This window comes from Capricornis sumatraensis, chromosome 7 (genome assembly GCF_032405125.1).
Source record: "Capricornis sumatraensis isolate serow.1 chromosome 7, serow.2, whole genome shotgun sequence".
Taxonomy (NCBI): Eukaryota; Metazoa; Chordata; class Mammalia; order Artiodactyla; family Bovidae; genus Capricornis; species Capricornis sumatraensis.
Window position 1 is genome coordinate 24,459,748 of NC_091075.1, and position 21,118 is coordinate 24,480,865.

Consider the following 21,118-nt stretch of genomic DNA (forward strand, 5'->3'; position numbering starts at 1 on the left):
GCGACTGAACTGAAGACACCTGCTGCTGCTAAGTCGCTTCAGTCGTGTCCGACTCTGTTCGACCCCATAAACGGCAGCCCAACAGGCTGCTTTTCCACTTTTCCTTTCTAGCAATAGGAGTTAACAGTTCTACCTAAATTCCACTAGATGGCAGCACATACACAGAAAATATGTGAATGTGCGCCTAATTTTCTAAAAACTGAAACTTGAACTACAAATCCCAACAGGCATTCCTAGGCACCTGACTTGCTTCTGCACAAAGGTCTTAAGTTTCTTGCCAGCGCAGTGGTCTGGAGGACGCCATGAGCTTGCTGCTCTAAAGTAAGTTTCCCAATATATTAAAAAAGAAACTTTGGCGGCGGGGTGGGGGTGGGGGGCGGGAAAGGAGAGTTTTAATTTTCATTTGTTACTTTGTTCTGCACATTACCTCTTTCAGGATTACTTTTAGCCGTAAGTTCAGGATAAGAAGGGATGTTTAACAAATTTGAAACTCCGCTAAGTTTTTCAAAATAGCCAAAGGAGTCTATTGTAGACATCCTTTTTCCGGCTTGTCAAGAATTCCTGTAAAGGCTCTGTCTCTGGACTCTGCATTCTTACTGCGGAGGGCGGGGGTTCAATCCCTGATCGGGGAACTAAGATCCCATAAGCAAGGTGGGCCAAAATTTTAAAAATTAGCACTTTGATTCTAATATTTGGAGTAAGCAATCGATCTTGTCTGATTTTCACGTTAAATTTATCGAAAGTTGCCTCATTTCGCCATTTCAGATTATGTTTGCACTCATTTTTCCAAAGAAATGCCTTTTCGTGTAATAGTGCAGTTTATCTAGTTACAAGGCTTTAGCTCTAAAATCTGACCCCAGAAAGAAGGAGGACAGCTCGGAGGAGGTCATCAGTGAGCAAAACGGCTGCCCTGTGCTTCAAGCGCTTTCAGTAAGCGCTTCTCTAGGTGTCAAAGCTTCCTGGCGTGTGTCTTCACAGGGCCGTGGGCCAAGTCACTGATGACAGCAGTGTAAAGTAGCAGCTTTTTAATACATCATGCTCAGGATTGGGGGCGGGTAAGGATTATTGGGGTTTCTTACTTTCCAAAATATTATATTGAATGTTTAACTTAACTTTTACCATGGTTTAACTTAAAAGGTATCACTCATGTAAGAAGGAAAAAAAAAAAAAAAAACACCTAAGATTGCATCAAAGTAGGTCGGGCATTGCGAACGTCCTGCTTCTCCGTCAATCACAGAGCATCAGTGAAGTCGTAAGCTAGTCCCTGGGGGCAGTTCTTAGACCCACGCGCTGTCAGTCTGGTCCTGCAAGAAACTTGACTCCTAGAGAAAGTTACACACGCACGAGTTTTACTAGAGGAAATGCTGGTATGGGAGAAAATGAGGAGGGAACTGGGGCTGGGAGAGCGGTCAGACCGCGACGGAGCCGGGGAGCGGACGAGAGGGTGCGCGCATCCCGCTTCCCTTGCAGTCCGCGGGAGGAGCGCCACGGCAGGCGGGAGGGGCTCGGGGTGTCCCCAAGCTGCGGTCGCCTTGGCAGTCGTGCCGCACCCAGGCATCCAGGCACCGGAAATGGCCCGGGGACGGTGGCCTCGGCACAAACTCAGAGATGGGTTTCAGACCGCGGCGCTGGCATCGTGGTCAGTTAAGGGTACCAATTCCGCGGAGCCGCAAGGCCCTGGCACCCTGTGGGGATTTAGAACCACAAGATCTTCTCTGTATCCAGGATCAGGAGGCCTGGGTTTGAATTTCTAGCCGTGAAACACTGGGCGAACCACGTAATCTCTGAAATCAGTGCACTGGCGACCAGGCCCTGGGTCAGCTCTTAAAACACTCTCTTTCGCCGCTGCCCTGCACCCCTCTATTTGTCCACCGCCTCTGCACGACTGCAGTTTCCTCCGAAGGAAACCCGCTGCTCATTCCCTCCCCAGGCCTGCTCTCCAGTGAACTTTCCAGAATACACATCTGGTCCTGTCGTGCTCTCAAATCCTCCAGTACCGATTGCCCACAGGAGTAACTAGCCCTCAGCGTGGAGAGCTGGGACAGAGGTTGGAGGCTTGAAAGTGTAGGCGAGTTACCGCAAAAAGCCAAGGTTGGCTGATGAGAACAGAGATAAGTTCAAAAAGAAATGACTGGATCATGTGAGCCCTCCAGGCTAGACTAGCTGGCTCTCTGCACTCTTTATCAGACAGGTAATGAGCAGACTGGGAAGGTTATTTTGTGCATGTGCTATCTGTTAGCTCACTCAACACCTACCCAACTCGCCTCCCCCGACCCCTACCCTTTTCAGTTTGTGAAGACTGGAAAATAAAACTCGAATTCTTAGCCTCTGCTGCTAAAGCTGGCCAACAAAACATGGGCTGGAATTTCAGAGGAGGGCTTCCTCCCAAAATAGAAAAGCAAGGTCTCTGAAAGACTTCTGTCTTTTGCTCCCTTCCTTGTTTTTGCCTGGAATGCAGATATGATGTCTTGGGAGAAAGCAGCCATTTTGTGCCTTGTTGTGTGGTCAGAGGCATACACTAAGAACTGCAGGGTGAGAGAAAGGACTTGGTTCCTTGCAGACAGCCTCATTTGATCATCACTTGACTCTTCACTAGCTGTAACCTCGTCACTAGCCTTTCCTGTCACCCTGCGATCTGGGTTACAGTCCAAGCATTGACCAGGTATCTTCTGTAGATCCTATTTCCCCTATGTCAGACTTTCTCAGTCCTCCCTTTTAAAAATCACTGTTTGTGTCTGTTAAAGTGTTACTGCTGAATGCTCAAACTTTTATCAGCAGCACTGTGGGGTAGGATGCTCACATACAGAAGAGTCAGGAGGCCTGACATTAGTCCTGGCTTTGCTGTTGACCAGCCCTGTGACCTTGAGCAGGTCAAGTCCGTTCCCTCAGGTGTAAAAGGGGGGTTTGGACAGGCTCTGACTTTCCAACTCTTATTTTTCAATGACTCTCTGAGGCCAACTGTGAAATCTTACCAAGAGCCCTGGAAAAACCACAGATAGTACAGACCCCAAGAAAAGTGTACAAGGGAGGAAGCAAGAAGCGGTCCCCAGTAGGGAGGACCCACGCAGTGTTTGCAGGGAGGGGCAGAGGGGAGAAGGTGGTGCGCTGTACCAGCAGCAGAGGCTGAAGCAACCTGAAGATGGCTTGAAGTCTCATGCCTGTCTGTCATCAGTTACCACTTCAGCATGTGTTAGTCGCTCAGTCATGTCTGACTCTGCAACCCCGTGGACTGCAGCCCTCCAGCTCCCTCTGTCCATGGGATTTTCCAGGCAAGGAAACTGGAGTGGGCTGCATTCCCTTCTCCAGGGGATCTTCCTGACCCAGGGATCAAACCTGTGCCTTCTGCACTGCACCCAGATTCTTTACTGACTGAGCTACCGGGCATTTAGGGTAAGCGTTCTTGGAGATGGATGGGATATTCTCAGGTGGTGGGAATATTTGACAGAGGTGTGTGTCTTCAGGGTCTTAAAGGAGTCCGTTGAACCATTCCTTCTAAATGTTACTGCACAAGGCCACAGGCTACAGTATAAGCCATTAAATACTAAATACACGTCTGTAGATTAAACCGCAGGTTCCAGGATGGGTCGACTTGATGGGAAGGTCATTGTCCTCACAGCTGCTGCTCAGGGGATCGGCCGGGCAGCTGCGTTGGTAAGTTATTATCTTCTGTTGCTTGCTTACTAACTTTTGCGGTACCAAAAGTTAGTTATGGGGCCAGGTACCATGGTTATTTAGTTCTGCTCTTTTTTTTTTTCTTTTGTGCTTCTATTGTCTTAAGTTACAAAAAGGAAAAGTGACTACTCCGACTCCAGGCAGATGAGGGAATGAATACCTCACATTTATCCTGTGATGTCACTGATAACCTTTAACCTGAGAAACTTATCTGTCTGCCTCAGTTTCTCTGCACAATAATAAAGTCACTGAAGGGGCCCTACAGAAGTGCATTGTTTTCTGAAATTATGTCAGTTCAGAGGCAGGACTCCAGACTTATGAGACTATCAAGTTATCTTTGCCTTCTAATTTATATCAACTTCTCGCACATGAAACCCCCACCTGAGCTAATAATCCACTTTTATTGAGAGGAAAAGTGTTGAAATAACCCATTTTTCTTTTATTATTTGGATTGTAGTCTCTGCTCAGAAATAGAGTGCAGGCTTTAAAATCAAAGAAAGGTAGTATTTTGAGAGGTGTTCAATAACTGAATCCTAGTTTCTTTTAAAAAATATTTATTTGGTCTTACAAAGTCGGGCTTCCCAGGTGGCACAGTGGTGAAGAATCCGCCTGCCAATACAGGAGACGCAAGAGACTCGAGTTCAATCCCTGGGTCGGGAAGATCCCATGGAGAAGGGAGTGACAAGCCACTCCAGTATGCTTGCCTGGAGAATTCCATGGACAGAGGAGCCTGGTGGGCTACAGTCCATGGGGCATGACTGAGCAATTGAGCACAACCACACACACACAGAGGGACAAAGTCAACTGACAAGCACAGCGTATGACACATTGTTCAATTAACGATAAAACTGGTTAAAAATGTGAAGAACGAGGTGAGACTAGGGAGTGTGAAATTTCACCTACTTCATGGGAAAATAATAGTGACAGTAAGATAAAGGGGAGAGGCTAGGTGACTCGGTTCACAAGAGCAGTTTAACCAAGTAAACAGAGGGTTCATTTGTGCATTGTGTCTCCCAGGCTTTTGCAAGAGAAGGTGCCAAAGTCATAGCCACAGATATCAATGAATCCAAACTTCAGGAACTGGAAAAGTACCCAGGTAGGCACCTCCATATCTTGATTTTGACATTGGCGTCTACAAGGGATTATGAAGCATTAGCACTTTACATGTTGAAAGAAAATTCCTTAGCTGTTCAGCTCCACTGGCCTTCTATTTAAAGCCAGATGCTCTGATACCCAGTTTGTATTCTGTGAGCCTGCAGACAAAAATCTGTACACTTAAAGGTATGAACAAAGTTTTTAAGGTGCATACTTAAAATTTTTTATTTATCCAACATGTCAAGGGATTCAATAGCTAATTATGAAGTCAGATGTGACCATTTAACAGTCATTATGACAGCTTCTTACTTCTGAGCCCCCCTCCTCTGAGGGCAGCAGTGTCCAAGAGAAACATGACGCTTGTCATAGGCATAATTTTTTCTAGTAAAATATACATTTAAAATGTTAAAAGAAACAGGTGAAAAGTTTAAGAATATATTTTATTTAACTCTATATCTAAAATACTGTAATATTAATGTACTCATGATCAAAATTATTAATGGAGTATTTTACATCTTTTCCTAAATCTTTGAAACCTGTGTGTATTTTACACTTAACATCATGTTTCCAATCAGACTAGCTACACTTTAAGGGCTCAGTAGCCACATGCAGCCAGAGGCTGCTATACTGGAAACAGCTCAGCCCTAACATTACATATCATGGCCAGAGACGCTAAGAAATTGTTCAGGTGTTTATTACCCCTTATACTATGGGCTTCCCTGGGGGCTCAGATGGTAAAGAATTCGCCTGCACTGCAGGAGACCCAAGTTCTATCCCTGGGTCAGGAAGATCCCCTGGAGAAGGAAATGGCAACCCACTCCAGTATTCTTGCCTGGAGAATCCCGTGGACAGAGGAGCCTGGTGGACCACAGTCTACAGCGTTGCAGAGAGTCACTCAGTCATGTGCGACTAACAGTTTCTTTCTACCACTTACTACATACACCACACTGAACCTAACTCCAACATCAGAGAGCCTCGCGTGACTCGGAAAGAAATCAGAACAGAGCACTTATTTAGAAGCTGAATAGAACAGGTTCCATGATCAGCACAGATCAGTTCACTGACCTAGTTAACTGCACAAGACTATCTTGAATTGTAATTCCAACAAATCAAGCTGTTGGAATAGAAAAGCCCTACAGAAAGGAGGCCTTTCTGAGCCTCGGTTTCAGTCTTCCCTTTCTGTTTATAAACTTTTCTTTCTGTATCCAAAAGAGAATAATGAACCATGTATTATTTAAAAAAAAACAAAAACATAAAAATAATGACTGCTGCTTCCGTTCGAGAATGTTCAGGGGTTTTTGAATAGCTGGTGTGGTGTGTATCTGTCACACCCCCATGCCAGATCTCTTGCGGCCAGTTTTCAAGTGTTTCATCCCTTTGTCTGGGCTCTCATTTCTTCTCCTTGTAATTTGGTCCAGAAATAAGTGATGATACCTTTGGCCAGCAGAGTTATTTCTGAAAAATAATAGGATTAACATAAAGGTAAAGTACACAAGTAAAAACAATACCTTATCCACCGCCCCTGCCTTTACTCTTCACACAGACAGAATCCAGCATCCCTGTAGCAGGGACTTGACCTCTGGGGGGAAGAATGGGCTGAAATGAGCTGACTCGCAGCGATTACTGCTGGCTTACTGAGAAGCACCTGCTATCGATCATCCCCATGTCACTGTGAAGTCTTTACTCAGAAAAGACCTTTATCATTCAATTTATAGACTAGAGAGAAGGGGAAGAAGAAAGAGAAGTGTTATTGGGAGTCAAATGGGGAGACTTCAAGATTTTTACTGATAGTCTTAAGATTATGAAGACCCTACGAGTGGGCAGCAATCCTACGATGCCTACCATACAGATATTACCATCGTCATGCTTGGAAACAGCTGAATCTTCAAGGCTAAGCATCCTTTATGGATACAGGCAAATAGCACCCTTTGTTTTATATTTCAGGTATTCACACTCGGGTCCTTGATGTCACAAAGAAGAAGCAAATTGACCAGTTTGCCAATGACATTGAGAGACTTGATGTTCTCTTTAATGTTGCTGGGTAATTCACAACTTTTCACTTCACTCTTCTTACAGAAAGCTTTCTGCAACTTTCACACAAAGAATTTTGATAAAGCAAAATTATTCATTGTGAACCATAATATATTCCTTGGGGAATATGACTAAAATTTTGGACAGAATTTTTATTACAATTAATATCAGCAAGTAAAACAGCCGTAGACACTGACATAGGGTTGGGGTCTACAGGCAGTTAGGGTCACTCAAGGCACCAGCACTAACACGAAGCTATTGCTCTTTTCAGGGCTGGTACCAGGCTCATGCCAACGGACCTGTCACTGATGCTCCACTAGGACTGATAAAATAATATGAAAAACTTTTCCAGTAGAATGTCTTTAAAATGACCCCCTGTCAGAGTACATTTACCAGAAGCCAAGTACTCAGGTTATTGAAATGTGAATGTCCCCAGTTTTTTGGCACATTCTAGCAAGTTCTTTACACCTCCCAAGCTCAGTGTTTCTTATCGGGACAGTCAATCCCAGCAAAAGAAGGTTCACGTTGTACCTTTATACACAACACAAAGAGAATGACTCATTTGAACATCATGGGGTGGTACCAAGCTTCCTGACCCACACACGTAAGCTAGAACTGGAGCAGCTACATGTAGATTCAGCCACTGCTGGAACCCACTCTCCCTTCTCAGTCGTATCAGTAGATGTGAGTAAATAGCATCTCAGTAGATACCTTCCAGATGTCCCACTTTTCTTAGGTAGTGTTACATTTATACTCCTGCATTGGTAGAAGAATCCTAGAATGTTCTAATATAGTTTTGTGGTTCTACCTAATCATGATTCAGAGTGGAAAAAAAAAATCTCTGCATTCATAGTTTATCATATGTTACAATGTATGGAAATTAAATTATAGCAACAATTTGTGATGATCTGGTTTATAAGAAGCTGTTCATCCCTCATACGCAGAACTGTGGAAAAAACAACCAGCAAAATTAGTTTTTGAGCATCTGTTAAGTGTTCAGCAACCTAAGGGATACAGAAATAGAGCGTGTGATTCTTGCTGTCATTCAGTTGAACTGGAAATACAGTGGTGTCAGAACCAACAATCTTTTATAATTAATTACATAATTTTGGTCCAGGGGACAGTGAAATCGAGTAGCACTCAAGTGTTTAGAAAGCTTCCTTGAGGAAATGTGACTTCAAAAGAGTGAGGTTTATATTAAAGGTTTGCTTTGTTCTGCAATGTTCACTCCATACGTTAGAACTGTACAGTAGGGGCACTATTTTGCTACCCTGAGATGAGACTTGTTTCCTTGAGTTTAGATTTCTCCTTGAGAATGTAAAATTTGTGCGACCAGAGGGTGCTCTTGAAGTAGTAGTTAAGTATTCTATTCTCATTTGTTTTTTATTTATTTTTTAATGGATTTCCCTGATGGCTCAGATGGTAAAGAATCTGCCTACAATGAGGAGACCTCAGGGTCAGGAAGATTCCCTGGAGAAGGGAATGGCAACCCACTCCAGTATTCTTGCCTGGGAAATTTTCCTTGGAGTTTTGATTTCCCTTGAGAATGTTACCACCCTTATGGCAGAAAGTGAAGAGAAACTAAAAAGCCTCCTGATGAAAGTGAAAGAGGAGAGTGAAAAAGTTGGCTTAAAGCTCAACATTCAGAAAACGAAGATCATGGCATCTGGGCCCATCACTTCATGGCTAATAGATGGGGAAACAGTGGAAACAGTGTCAGACTTTATTTTTGGGAGCTCCAGAATCATTGCAGATGGTGATTGCAGCCATGAAATTAAAAGACACTTACTCCTTGGAAGGAAAGTTATGACCAACCTAGACAGCATATTCAAAAGCAGAGACATTACTTTGCCAGCAAAGGCCCGTCTAGTCAAGGCTATGGTTTTTCCTGTAGTCATGTATGGATGTGAGAGTTGGACTGTGAAGAAAGCTGAGCGCTGCAGAATTGATGCTTTTGAACTGTGGTGTTGGAGAAGACCCTTGAGAGTCCCTTGGACTGCAAGGAGATCCAACCAGTCCATTCTAAAGGAGATCAGCCCTGGGATTTCTTTGGAGGGAATGATGCTGAAGCTGAAACTCCAGTACTTTGGCCACCTCATGCGAAGAGTTGACTCATTGGAAAAGACTCTGATGCTGGGAGGGATTGGGGGCAGGAGGAGAAGGGGACGACCGAGGATGAGATGGCTGGATGGCATTACCGACTCGATGGACGTGAGTCTGAGTGAACTCTGGGTGTTGGTGATGGACAGGCAGGCCTGGTGTGCTGCGATTCATGGGGTCGCAAAGAGTCGGACATGACTGAGCAACTGAACTGAGAATGTTAAATTTATGCCACCAGAGGGCGCTCTTGCTCTTGAAATGATCGTTACGCAGCGTGTTCTCATTTGGTTTGGGGTTGCGGTTGTTGTTTTTTTTTAATGTTTATTTTTTTTTTGCTGCATCAGATCTTAGTTGCAGCATGCAGGAATTGAGGCCCACGGACTCTCTACTTGAGGCAAGCGGGCTTGGTTGTCTTCAGCATGTGGGATCTTAGTTCCCTGCTGACGAATGGAACCCACGTTTCCTGCACTGGAACCTGAATTCTTAACCATTGGACCACCAAAAAATCCATGTTTATTTTTAATGACAGTGATTTTCCCGTGCAGTTGGTATAAAATTTCTTATGTTTCTTAGTTTCCAAACTCCTGCTTTCTTTTAAAAGAAGTTTTTGGTCTTAAACTTTTTTAGCTTATGTTGTTAGAATACTTCACCTAATGTACTAAGTGATACTAGGTTTGACTTGTTAATAGTCTTGGTGATGGAAGGGACAATGGTCCAAGCCAATAAAGAACAGTGGAAAGGATAAGGAAATTCAATGGAAGTTTTTTAGGATGATCATCTTCCCCATTGCTTAATCACTCCTCCAGCTTCGTCCATCACGGAACCATCCTGGACTGTGAGGAGACAGACTGGGACTTCTCGATGAACCTCAATGTCCGCAGCATGTACCTGATGATCAAGGCTTTTCTTCCTAAGGTGAGTTGACCAGCATTGCTAGCATAAGCATAAGTGGGTCTCCACACTGGACATACAGAGAGGATCCCCAGTCTGATAACAGCTCACATACTGACTAACCTGAATTGAACAAGTATATCAAGACATTTAATAGAAATGAACTCATTTAACTTTCCACTTCATTCACTCAAGGGCTATGTGCCAGGCTGCATTTCAGATGAAGAAGGCATCAGAGAGCTAAACAAAGTCCTTTCTATAATGAAAGTCCTGTGTTTGAGAGGTGAGATGGGACCATATGTCATCCAATAAACGTATAACATCTGGGAAGGTTGTGAGTACTATGAACCAAAAAGATGCTAGGTTATCAGAGAGGTCTAGGAGGGCCTCACTGGAAAAGTGTAACTTTCATAGAGGTCCCAGGGAAGTGAGGGAGCTGACTGTTCAGCTATCTGGGATTGGGACAGCAAGGGGGCTTGTGGGCCCAAAGCAGCCTAATGAGATAGGTATTGCTTTATCATGTCCAGTGTACAGAGGGATGAAGCTGGGGGGTTAGATAACTTGCCCGAGGTCATGTGACTAGTCAAATAACTAGCCATGCAACTAGGAAGTGGTTAGAGCCAGGATTTGAACCCTAGAAGCTGGGCCCCGTCTTTCTTTCCTTTCTTTCTTTATGGCTGGAGTGACTCTTTGTCTCTGTGCACGGGCTTTCTCTAGTTGCAGCGACCTGGGGCCACCCTCGAGTGCTTCTGCTTCTTGTTGTGGCGGCTTCTCTCATTTTGGAGTACAGGTTCTAGGTGTGCGGGCTTCAGTAATTGCGGCTCGCCGGCTTAGCAGCCGTGACGCACGGGCGTGGTTGCTTTGTGGCATGTAGGAGCTTCTCAGACCAGGGGTTAGTCCTTGCTTGTCCCCTGCATTGGTAGGCAGACTCTTGCTGGACCACCAGATAAGTCCTGGGCCACTTCTTGAGTGTCAGTGTCTGGGCACACTCTCACTGCTTTTCTGTACCCTGAGTATTTGCCTTGCACTCCTGCTTTCAGCCGAGCCACAGAGGTACCAGCAAGGTGAGAGACAGCATGTGCTAAAGAGAGAGTATTCCTCCTGAGTCTGCTGCCCTTGCATTCACCAGCCTTCACACAACTCATCACTATTTTAAATTTATTTTACAAACAAGCATTAAGTGCCTTTCAACTGAGAGTGCCACACTAGGTGCTCTGGGGGAGGGGAACAGAAATATGAAAAACATTGACTTCAGATGAACTTATGAGCCAGCAGTAGCAGAGAGCACAGGCTCAGACAATGAACAAGGTAGACTTTGCACACAACCGGCTCAGTTCAGGGTTGTAAATTGAACCCTACTGAAATGCAGAAACACTGGGCTGGAAGAAGCACAAGCTGGAATCAAGATTGCCAGGAGAAATATCAATAACCTCAGATATGCAGATGACACCACCCTTATGGCAGAAAGTGAAGAGGAACTAAAAAGCCTCCTGATGAAATTGAAAGACGAGAGTGAAAAAGTTGGCTTAAAGCTCAACATTCAGAAAACGAAGATCATGGCATCTGGGCCCATCACTTCATGGCAAATAGATGGGGAAACAGTGGAAACAGTGTCAGACTTTATTTTGGGGAGCTCCAAAATCACTGCAGATGGTGATTGCAGCCATGAAATTAAAAGACACTTACTCCTTGGAAGGAAAGTTATGACCAACCTAGATAGCATATTGAAAACCAGAGACATTACTTTGCCAACAAAGATCTGTCTAGTCAAGGCTGTTTTTTCCAGTAGTCATGTATGGATGTGAGAGTTGGAATGTGAAGAACGCTGAGTGCTGAAGAATTGATGCTTTTGAACTGTGGTGTTGGAGAAGACTCTTGAGAGTCCTTGGACTGCAAGGAGATCCAACAAGTCCATTCTAAAGGAGATCAGTCCTGAATATTCTTTGGAAAGACTGATGCTGAAGCTGAAGCTCCAATATTTTGGTCACCTGATGCAAAGAACTGACTCATTGGAAAAGACCCTGATGCTGGGAAAGATAGAAGGAAGGAGGAGAAGGGGACAAGATGATGAGATGGTTGGATGGCATCAGTGATTCAATGGACATGAGTTTGAGCAACCTCTAGGAGACTCTTGAGAGTCCCTTGGACTGCAAGGAGATCCAAACAGTCCATTCTAAAGGAGATCAGTCCTGGGTGTTCTTTGGAAGGACTGATGCTGAAGCTGAAACTCCAGTGCTTTGGCCACCTCATGCGAAGAGTTGACTCATTGTAAAAGACTCTGATGCTGGGAGGGATTGGGGACAGGAGGAGAAGGGGATGACCGAGGATAAGATGGCTGGATGGCATCACCGACTCTATGGATATGAGTCTGAGTGAACTTCGGGAGTTGGTGATGGACAGGGAGGCCTGGTGTGCTGCAATTCATGGGGTCGCAAAGAGTCAGACACGACTGAGCAACTGACCTGAACTGAACTGAACTGAAATGCAGAAGAGCTGCCCCTCTCTTCCATCCCAGCTAGGTTAGATGACTGACACACTGAATGCTGCCCCAGCCCAGGGCAGGAGATGAGTTCTCTGATGGCAACACAGTTGCTGATGCTTTGCTGTGGACATTAAGCCTAACATCAAGAAAGATACAGAAGAAAGCTAAAAGGAAAATTGGAGAAATTGACTTAGTAATGAGGGAACTTTTTTAATCTACTTCTTTAGTGTCTAGAAGGAATCTTTGGATTGGCCCTGGTGGCTCCGCTGGTAAAGAATCTGCCTGCAATGCAGGAGACCTGGGTTCGATCCCTGAGTCTGGAAGATCCCCTGGAGTAGGAAATGGTAGCCCACTCCAGTAGTCTTGCCTGGAGAATCCCATGGACAGAGGAGCCTGGTGGGCTATAGTCCATGGTGTCACAAAGAGTTGGACACAACTGAGCAACTAACATACACATGGAATCTTGAACTAGCAAATTTTTAAAATATACACATTTTTTTAAACTTTCTCCTTTTATTATTTTCCTTTTGGCCAAACTACACGGCATGCAGGATCTTAGTTCCCTTTCAGTTCAGTTCAGTCGCTCAGTTGTGTCCAACTCTTTGCGACCCCACGAATCGCAGCACGCCTTTTACCAGGGATCAAACCTGCATCCCCAGCAGTGGATATGCAGTCTTAACCACTAGACCACCAGGGAATTCCCAGGATTGCTTTTTTCTTTTTTTTTTTTTTTTGCCTGTTTGGAGTTCATGAGAATCTGAACTGGAGTGTATTTCTTGAAGACTGATCCTTAACACAGGGTCAGAGGAAAAGCTGAGGCTACGGTAAAAGAGGAAGCCTAGGTCAGATGGATAAGACTGTCGCGTGTGTCGGCAACACATCTGTGCACCGAAGGTCTGGCAGACACTGGGAAGGGTGTCGCTGCAGGGTACAGTGGGAGCCAAAACTCAGACTTGTTAAGAGTTAACTTTTAAAATATCAAATGCTACCTTCCAAATTAGTGAGTTTGCCTATGAGGTAAAGCAACTTAGCAATAATCCATGTGAGCCAGTGACACTCGGGTGTAAAAAATCCCAAGAGATACTAATGACTGGGGTGAGAAATCAGAAGGCGTCACTTGTTCACGTGACCCTAACGGGCCTGACCCGGGGTTTTGGAATCAGGTGTCGGAAGACCTTAGGCAGGCCTGCGCTCTGCCCCTGAGTCGCCACGGGACCTGGGAGATGACACTCTCTCAGCATCTGTTTCTTCTATTTAAAATGAGGGTGACAGATCCCACAGTCCTTTCCAGCCGTAATTATGTTCCTTAACTATGATGCACATGTGCCGGCTTAGAACTTTCCAGGGGAAGCCAGAGTTTGGAGTCTCGGCAGATTTGTAAGGTCAGGTGGTCAAAACACAGGAATAATACTGGAAATTTTTGTTCATAAATTGTTATTGTTGTTGTTCAGTCGTGTCTGACTCTTTGCGACCCCATGAACTCCAGGGTTCCTGAATAAGCATACAGAAAACCATTCCAAGACTAAAAGAGCACTGAAAAAGCAAAGAACAAATTAAAGGTACTGTGAAAGGAGGTCAGTGCAGAATCCAAGGCCCGCCCATCAGAAGAGAACATCCATTACAGCAAGGATCCGGGAGTGTCTTGGCTATTTGGGGGTCTTCCTCCTTTGCTGAATCTTAGACGAGTCCCTCACGCATTGAGGAGCTGAGCAGACCTTTGCTGGATGAAGAAATGAATCTCGGTTGTCGGTCCGGGTAGAGGTCAGGCATGGAATCACTGAAGACAAGCCAAGGTCTGCCAGATTTAGGAGCTGAGCTCTGGTCAGGGAGGGCAGAAGAGCTCATGGTAGGGCTAACTAGACAGAGCTAGAGGGAATCTTTAGAGATCTTTGTAGCACCTGCCTGAGTCTCTGAGAAGTCTATGCTTGACAGCACAACCGTGTCCAGGTACTTCATTTTATTGTCACACCTGGCAGAGAGGAGCGTTCACAGCAAGACCGCAGGTGCTGAGCGGGTGGTGAGAAGGCAGCATGGGAGGAAGGCAAGGACTGTAGGTTCTAGAATCAGCCGGCAGACCTGGGCTAAATGCATAGTCCAAGGATTAGAGGGCAGCAGTAACATGTCCCAGGTGACTGTATTCCAAAGTACTGCCTGGGGAGTTTATTGCATTTCAGAAGATCGGAGACTGAACTTATTCAATAGTCCATCTTTATAAATTAAACTGTGTGTGTGTCTGTGTGTGTGTGTGCTCAATCATGTTATCATGTCTGCGTCTTTGTGACCCCATGGACTGTAGCCCACCAGGCTCCTCTGTCCGTGGAATTCTCCAGGCAGGAATACTGGAATGGGTTGCCGTTCCATTTTCCCGGGGATCTTCCCTACCCAGAGATTGAACCCACGTCTCTTGTGTCTGTCTCCTGCACAGGCAGGTGGATTCTTTACCGCTGAGCCTCCCGGGAAGCCCCACCTGGGCTACATATATTCCATGGGCTTCCCGTGTGGCTCAGTGTAAAGAATTCACCTGTCAATGCAATAGACAAAGGAGACGCAGGTTCAATCCCTGAGTTGGGAAGATCCCCTAGAAAAGGGACTGGGCACACACTCAAGTATTCTTGCCTGGAGAATTCCATGGAGAGAGGAGCCTGGTGGGCTACAGTTCATGGGGTCACAAAGACGCAGACATAATTAAGTGACTGAGCAGGCACAGCACATGTATTCCACGTATATTAAAAATGGATTGTATGTTTCAATTATACCTCAATGAAACTGGGAAAATTAATTAAAGCAGGTTATCTTATTTGCTAAAATGGATAAAAAAATAATTTTAAGGCTTAGTTTTCAGCACTCTTCAGTTCAGTTCAGTTCAGTTGCCCAGTCGTGTCCGACTCTTTGTGACCCCATGAATCGCAGCACACCAGGCCTCCCTGTCCATCACCAACTCCCAGAGTTCACTCAGACTCACGTCCATCGAGTCAGTGATGCCATCCAGCCATCTCATCCTCGGTCGTCCCCTTCTCCTCCTGCCCCCAATCCCTCCCAGCATCACAGTCTTTTCCAATGAGTCAACTCTTTACATGAGGTGGCCAAAGTACTGGAGTTTCAGCTTTAGCATCATTCCTTCCAAAGGAATTCCAGGGTTGATCTCCTTCAGAATGGACTGGTTGGATCTCCTTGCAGTCCAAGGGACTCTCAAGAGTCTTCTCCAACACCACAGTTCAAAAGCATCAATTCTTCGGTGCTCAGCTTTCTTCACAGTCCAACTCTCACATCCATATGTGACCACTGGAAAAGACCATGGCCTTGATTAGATGGACCTTTGTTGACAAAGTAATGTCTCTGCTTTTGAATATGCTGTCTAGGTTGGTCATAACTTTCCTTCCAAGGAGTAAGCGTCTTTTAATTTCATGGCTGCAATCACCATCTGCAGTGATTTTGGAGCCCCCCAAAATAAAGTCTGACACTGTTTCCACTGTTTCCCCATTATACTTTGCTAATTTTCCTGGTCTTTTATTACGAGGACTCCTCTTTATTATATAGACACACAAGTTGTGTTGAATATTTCTTTTTCTGCCAACTTGACCTCATTGGGTCACCTCAGCCTCTCCTTGTATCCCTTTAGCCCATCCAACGTAAGACCTTACGGTTATTTTAGACTTTCTGCTCTTAAGTACAGTTAGTAGCTAAGTACCAAAACAGAAAGTAAGACTGCCAGAAGGAGAGAGAGAATCTTGGCAGACTCTTCTCTGGGTCATTGAACCATTGGCTTCTCCATTCCTCACCTCTCTGGAAGCCGCTGGAGAGACTTGCCCCAGCAGAAGTGATTCCTTTGTTAGAGCCCTTCCACTGCCCACGGAGACTACTTCCCCGTAGAAACTCTTCGTGTACTTGCCTTTCATAACAGAGCATGTCCTGGTTTTCCTCCCTGTGTCCTCCATCTCCCCCAGCACTTATTCTGACTCTTCACCATCTCTTCCTTGTTGCATACAGCCATCCCCACACCCTCTGATTTCAATAAGTTAGTGCCCATATTACCACCAAAATCTTGACTTTCTCTGTCCACTGACGCGGAATAAATAAGTACAGAGACAGAGCTTGGAGAAAGTAGGAAAATGGCTTTAATCCCCAGTGGGCCAAGAGGAGAACACAGCAGGCCACTACCTCAAGAAGTGTGCCCCCCACATGCGGAATCTGAGGGGATCACATAGATTGGGTTCACAGTTTGGGGTGTGTGATAAGGAGCAAAGTAGTGAGAGTGTTGCATTCTTTTCCTGGTTTCAAAACAGTCAGAGCTGGCATCAGGTAGCCCATAACTGGGCCTGGCAGTCCAGTAATCAGGTCCATTTGTCTGTGGTTTGTCACACGGTGGCCCTCTTTTGAAATGCAAAAAGCTACAAGGGGTAGTCTCCAAAAGAAGGGGGAGGGTAAGCACCTGGTCCGCAATGTAATTTACATAGAGTTAAGGGGCAGAAGGTGCAGGTTGTAATTTACATAGTGTCTGGTTAGTTTCGTAAGGTACAGACTAGTAACCGTTGTGGTTAAGCTGAGAGTGATTAACTCTTTCAGGCCCATTTACGTTTCTTCTCCAGTCTGGTCACTGTTTCTTTTCCTTTCCTTGTTCTCAGCAGAGGAAAATCTTCATTGCTGTTTTTGCTGCAACACCCATTAGACAGGCATTCTCTCCAACTCTCACTTCTTCCCCCTCAAACATTCATGGGTGGGTACCCATGTGAATCTGCCTGCAGTGCAGAAAACCCGGGTTCGATCCCTGAGTCGAGCCTGGAGAAGGAAATGGCAACCCACTCCAGAATTCTTGCCTGGAAAATCCCATGGACAGAGGAGCCTGGCGGACCACAGCCCATGGGTTCTCAGAGTCGGACACGACTGAGCGACTGACACTTTCAACCCATGCCCTTGCATAGGTGTGTATCTCTTGAAAACACACATATGTCTTTTAATTAAGTATAAGTTCCTCTGAAAGCAGCTCTTTTCACTGATGTACCCTTTTAGGTCTGGGGCAGAGCTCAGCCATCTGTACTTAAACCTAGCACCTCACAGAGTTTTGATTTATTAAGTATAGTGACTGGCTGCTGGGTACCCTGTCTAAGAAGACAAAACAGTCACATACCCTCCTTTTAAGACCTTCACACTTTCCATGGGGGATTCTGATGGAGGTATTGTTGGGTAACACTGCCTTAGATGGGGTGAGGGGTGGAGCCTTCACTGCAGGCAGCCAGGTCCCAAGTCCTTTCCAAGTTACCTCAATTGTCTACACCTCTGTTGCCCACAGACATCTCTGGTCTCCACCTTTAAGCCATGTCCGACTGCGACCCCATGGAGTGCAGCCTGCCAGGCTCCTCTGTCCATAGGATTTCCCAGGCAAGAATACTGGAGTGAGCTGCTATTTCTGACTCCAGGCCATCTTCCCGACCTAGGAATCGAACCTGTGTCTCCTACACTGGCGGGCAAATTCTTTATCGCTGAGGCCCCTCCTTTGCTAAATCCCTGCATCATCTTCCAGTGATGCCCTGTACATGAGGCCAGGGTAATTTTTCTAATCTGCAAATCTGAGCATGCCACTCCCCTCTGCATTAAACCCCTCCTTGTCTCCACCGAAGTGCCTTCTGGTTTAAACCCAAATTCGTAAACTTAGCCCCTTCGGCTTCTGCAGCCTCCTTCCTCCCAAATTACGTGTTCCAGCTGCACTCATCCCTTCCTCCCACTTCTGTGACAGTCTTTATACAGGTGGTTTACTGTCCTCAAAATACCCTTTTCTTTTCTTTTTCTAACTAATATTCTAGCTTTCAAAACATAAGCCATCCTCTGCGTGCCCCTCAGCCTAGGCTGCCTCCTTCTCTGCACATCCCGCTCCTTCTCTGTGTTGGACTCTGCAGACATGGAGATGACGCGCGATGGTACAGGTGGATTTTTGAGTTTAGAATGAAGGAGCTACTGCTGAGATAACATTCCTGCTGCAGGTTGTATTGGCTACTTGGATCAGACTGGTAGTTCTACAGGCAGGCCGGGACTGAGTCGTCTGTCTTAGAATCGCTGGTCGTGACTCTGTACCTGACCACAGTAGGTAGTCCACAAGAATGTGATAAATGGTAAGAGTTTTCCATCAGGAACACACAGTAACATTAACATTCATCAGCCTTTCATTTAGCTCAGGGTTCCTTCGTAGTCTTGCCGACGCTCTTGTGCCCCAGGAAGGCAGTAACCCCTTGAGTAAAGTTCCTGCCGAAGTGTACACAGGCCGTCAGTTGCCGGGAGTGACTGGGTGAGACTGTGAAGGCTGCTTCACGATGCTTAATGTTAACAGTTAATAAGGTATCTCTGCAAACTATAAGTAAATGTACATCTTTTAGTCTGGGCTTCCTTCGTAGCTCAGTTGGTAAAGAATCTGCCTGCAATGTGGGAGACCTGGGTTCAATCCCTGGGTTGGGAAGATCCCCTGGAGAAGGAAATGGCAACCCACTCCAGGATTCTTGCCTGGAGAATCCCATGGACAGAGGAGCCTGGAGGGCTACAGTCCATGGGGTCACAAGAGTCGGACTCAACTTAGTGACTGAACCACCACTGCCACCTCTTTTAGTTTGGTTCTTATTTTTGGCTGTGCTGGCTCTTTGTTGCTGCGTGGGCATTTCCCTAGTTTCCGAGAGCGGGGGCCACTCTGGTCACTGCACACAGGCTTCTCGTTGAAGGGGCTTCTCTTTTGCAGGACACGGTAGGCTCTAGCTCGCGTGGGCTTCAGGAGTTGCAGCTCCCGGGCTCCAGAGCACAGGCTCAGGAGGTGCTGTGCGTGGGTTTAGTAGCTCCACTGCGTGCGGCATCTTCCCAGAGCAGAGATCGAATCCACTTCTCTTCCTTGGCAGGTGGATACTTTACCACTGAGCCACCAGGAAGGCACCAAATGTACATCTTTTAAAGAGGTAGAATTTTTAACCAACAGAATAGCATGTTTTGGGGGGGTTTTTGTCTTTGTTTTGTTTTGGCAGATGCTGGCTCAGAAATCTGGCAACATTATCAACATGTCCTCTGTGGCTTCCAGCATCAAAGGTAGGCGTGTCTTCCTCTGGGAATCATGACCCACAGACTGACACATCTTCAGGAGCTTAAGGGTTTGGGGAACAATCATAGCAGAGATCATGCAACCCACACATGAGTTCAAAACTGCTTTTTTTAAAACTGGAATTAAGCACCAAGGCTTTTGCCTTAAATGTGAACCAATCATGGAACTACAGTTGGCTTGCTTTGCCCTCCCTTTTTTTCCCTCTAAATGGATATAGAAATGAAGATCAAAATGGGGGAAGGAAACATTTATCCATTTAATTAATCAAAAAAGATGTACTGAACATCCACCAGATGCCCCTGACCCCAGAGAATCCACAGCCCCAAAGGGGGAGAGAGGTGGAAAGCACACATCTTCTGCAGCGTGATAGGATTACAACATAGCTCTGCGCAGAGTGCCCTCATGATACCAGAGATGGACTTCTGCCTGTGGATTGGGCAGAGCTGCACAAAGATGTGTGGTCCAGCCCTGAGCGAGAGGTCAAGCTGCATCCACGTCTGTGATGCAGACATGGAGATGATGCATGATGTACAGGTGGATTTTCGAGTTTAGAATGAAGGAGCTACTGCTGAGATAACGTTCCTTCTTTCAAGGATACACAGTAAGCCCTCCTGGGAGAGGAATACAAAGAAATAGGTTTGTTTGAATTGTGTTTTGTTTCACTTTGATTTATCCTAGTTTTTTTTTTTTTTTTTTGGAATCCACCTAAGGGTTCTACCAACTGATGATGAAAAGCTAAGGCTACAGCTCTCACTTAAATGTAGCATCTCAACACAGAAGTCTCACCTGAATTGTGCCAACAATGATACTATGTCCCCAGATTCAGAAACTAGCCCTATTAATGGAGAAGAGCTGATATCAGGTTTTTAAAAGGGTGGAGTGTGAGGAAGCAGTGGAAACTGTGCTTGTTATTTCTTCCTCCCCTCCTGCTCAGGTGTGATACGCCCTGCCGGCTCAGTGGTAAAGAGGCAGCCTGCAGTGCAGGAGACCCAGTCTCCCTCCCTGGATCGGGAAGGTCCCCTGGAGAAGGGAATGGCAGCCCACTCCAGTACTCTTGCCTGGAGAATCCCGTGGACAGAGGAGCCTGGCGGGCTACAGTCCACGGGGTCGCAGAGAGTCGGACACGCCTGAGTGACTAACACGTGCTTTCCTCCTCAGGCGTTGTGAACAGGTGCGTGTACAGCACAACCAAGGCGGCGGTGATCGGCCTCACCAAGTCCGTGGCTGCAGACTTCATCCAGCAGGGTGTCCGGTGCAACTGTGTGTGTCCAGGTGAGCTGGGCACTGTGGGACTGTGAACTTGACCTCTCTGACCTCCTGGCTGCCACTCTGAAAGGCGTCTGTGTAGGCTAGTTTACCACAGGTTGTGTTGTCACTGGGCAAAGCTCAAAAGAAAAGGAGGCTGGGCTAACAGAGACACAGATGCAGGGAACAGACATACGGACGCCAGGGGGAAGAAAGCAGAGTGGGCCAAACTGGGAGACTGGGATCGCCATATATCTACTACTGTGCACAAACAGAACCTAGCGTACAGTACAGGGAACTCAGCTCATTGCCCTGTGGTGACCTGATGGGAAGCAAATCCAAAAAAGAGGGGAGAAATGGATGCGTATAGCTGTTCACTTCACAGTAGAGCAGAAACAGACACAGCAGTGTAAAGCAACTATACTCCAGTATAAAAGTTTTTATAGAAAGGAGGATGGGGCAAAGACATCATTGGCAAAAGAAAAGGATTTTCTAGGCTGTGTGCGTGTTAAGTTGCTTCAGTCGTGTCCGAC

At 46.0% G+C, this 21,118-nt stretch overlaps 1 protein-coding gene across 1 annotated transcript in view; it reads left to right on the forward strand.

Annotated features, from left to right (window-relative positions):
* Positions 1 to 278: 278 nt before the first annotated feature.
* Positions 279 to 21,118, forward strand: part of BDH2 (3-hydroxybutyrate dehydrogenase 2) — a 28,419-nt gene continuing 7,579 nt past the window's right edge. Inside the window, exons 1-7 of the mRNA XM_068975327.1 lie at positions 279 to 321; positions 3,560 to 3,651; positions 4,690 to 4,768; positions 6,712 to 6,808; positions 9,705 to 9,813; positions 19,267 to 19,327; positions 20,499 to 20,612. Of these exons, the coding sequence (XP_068831428.1) occupies positions 3,580 to 3,651; positions 4,690 to 4,768; positions 6,712 to 6,808; positions 9,705 to 9,813; positions 19,267 to 19,327; positions 20,499 to 20,612 (532 nt within the window). The 5' untranslated portion in view covers positions 279 to 321; positions 3,560 to 3,579. The remainder of the gene's footprint in view (positions 322 to 3,559; positions 3,652 to 4,689; positions 4,769 to 6,711; positions 6,809 to 9,704; positions 9,814 to 19,266; positions 19,328 to 20,498; positions 20,613 to 21,118) is intronic.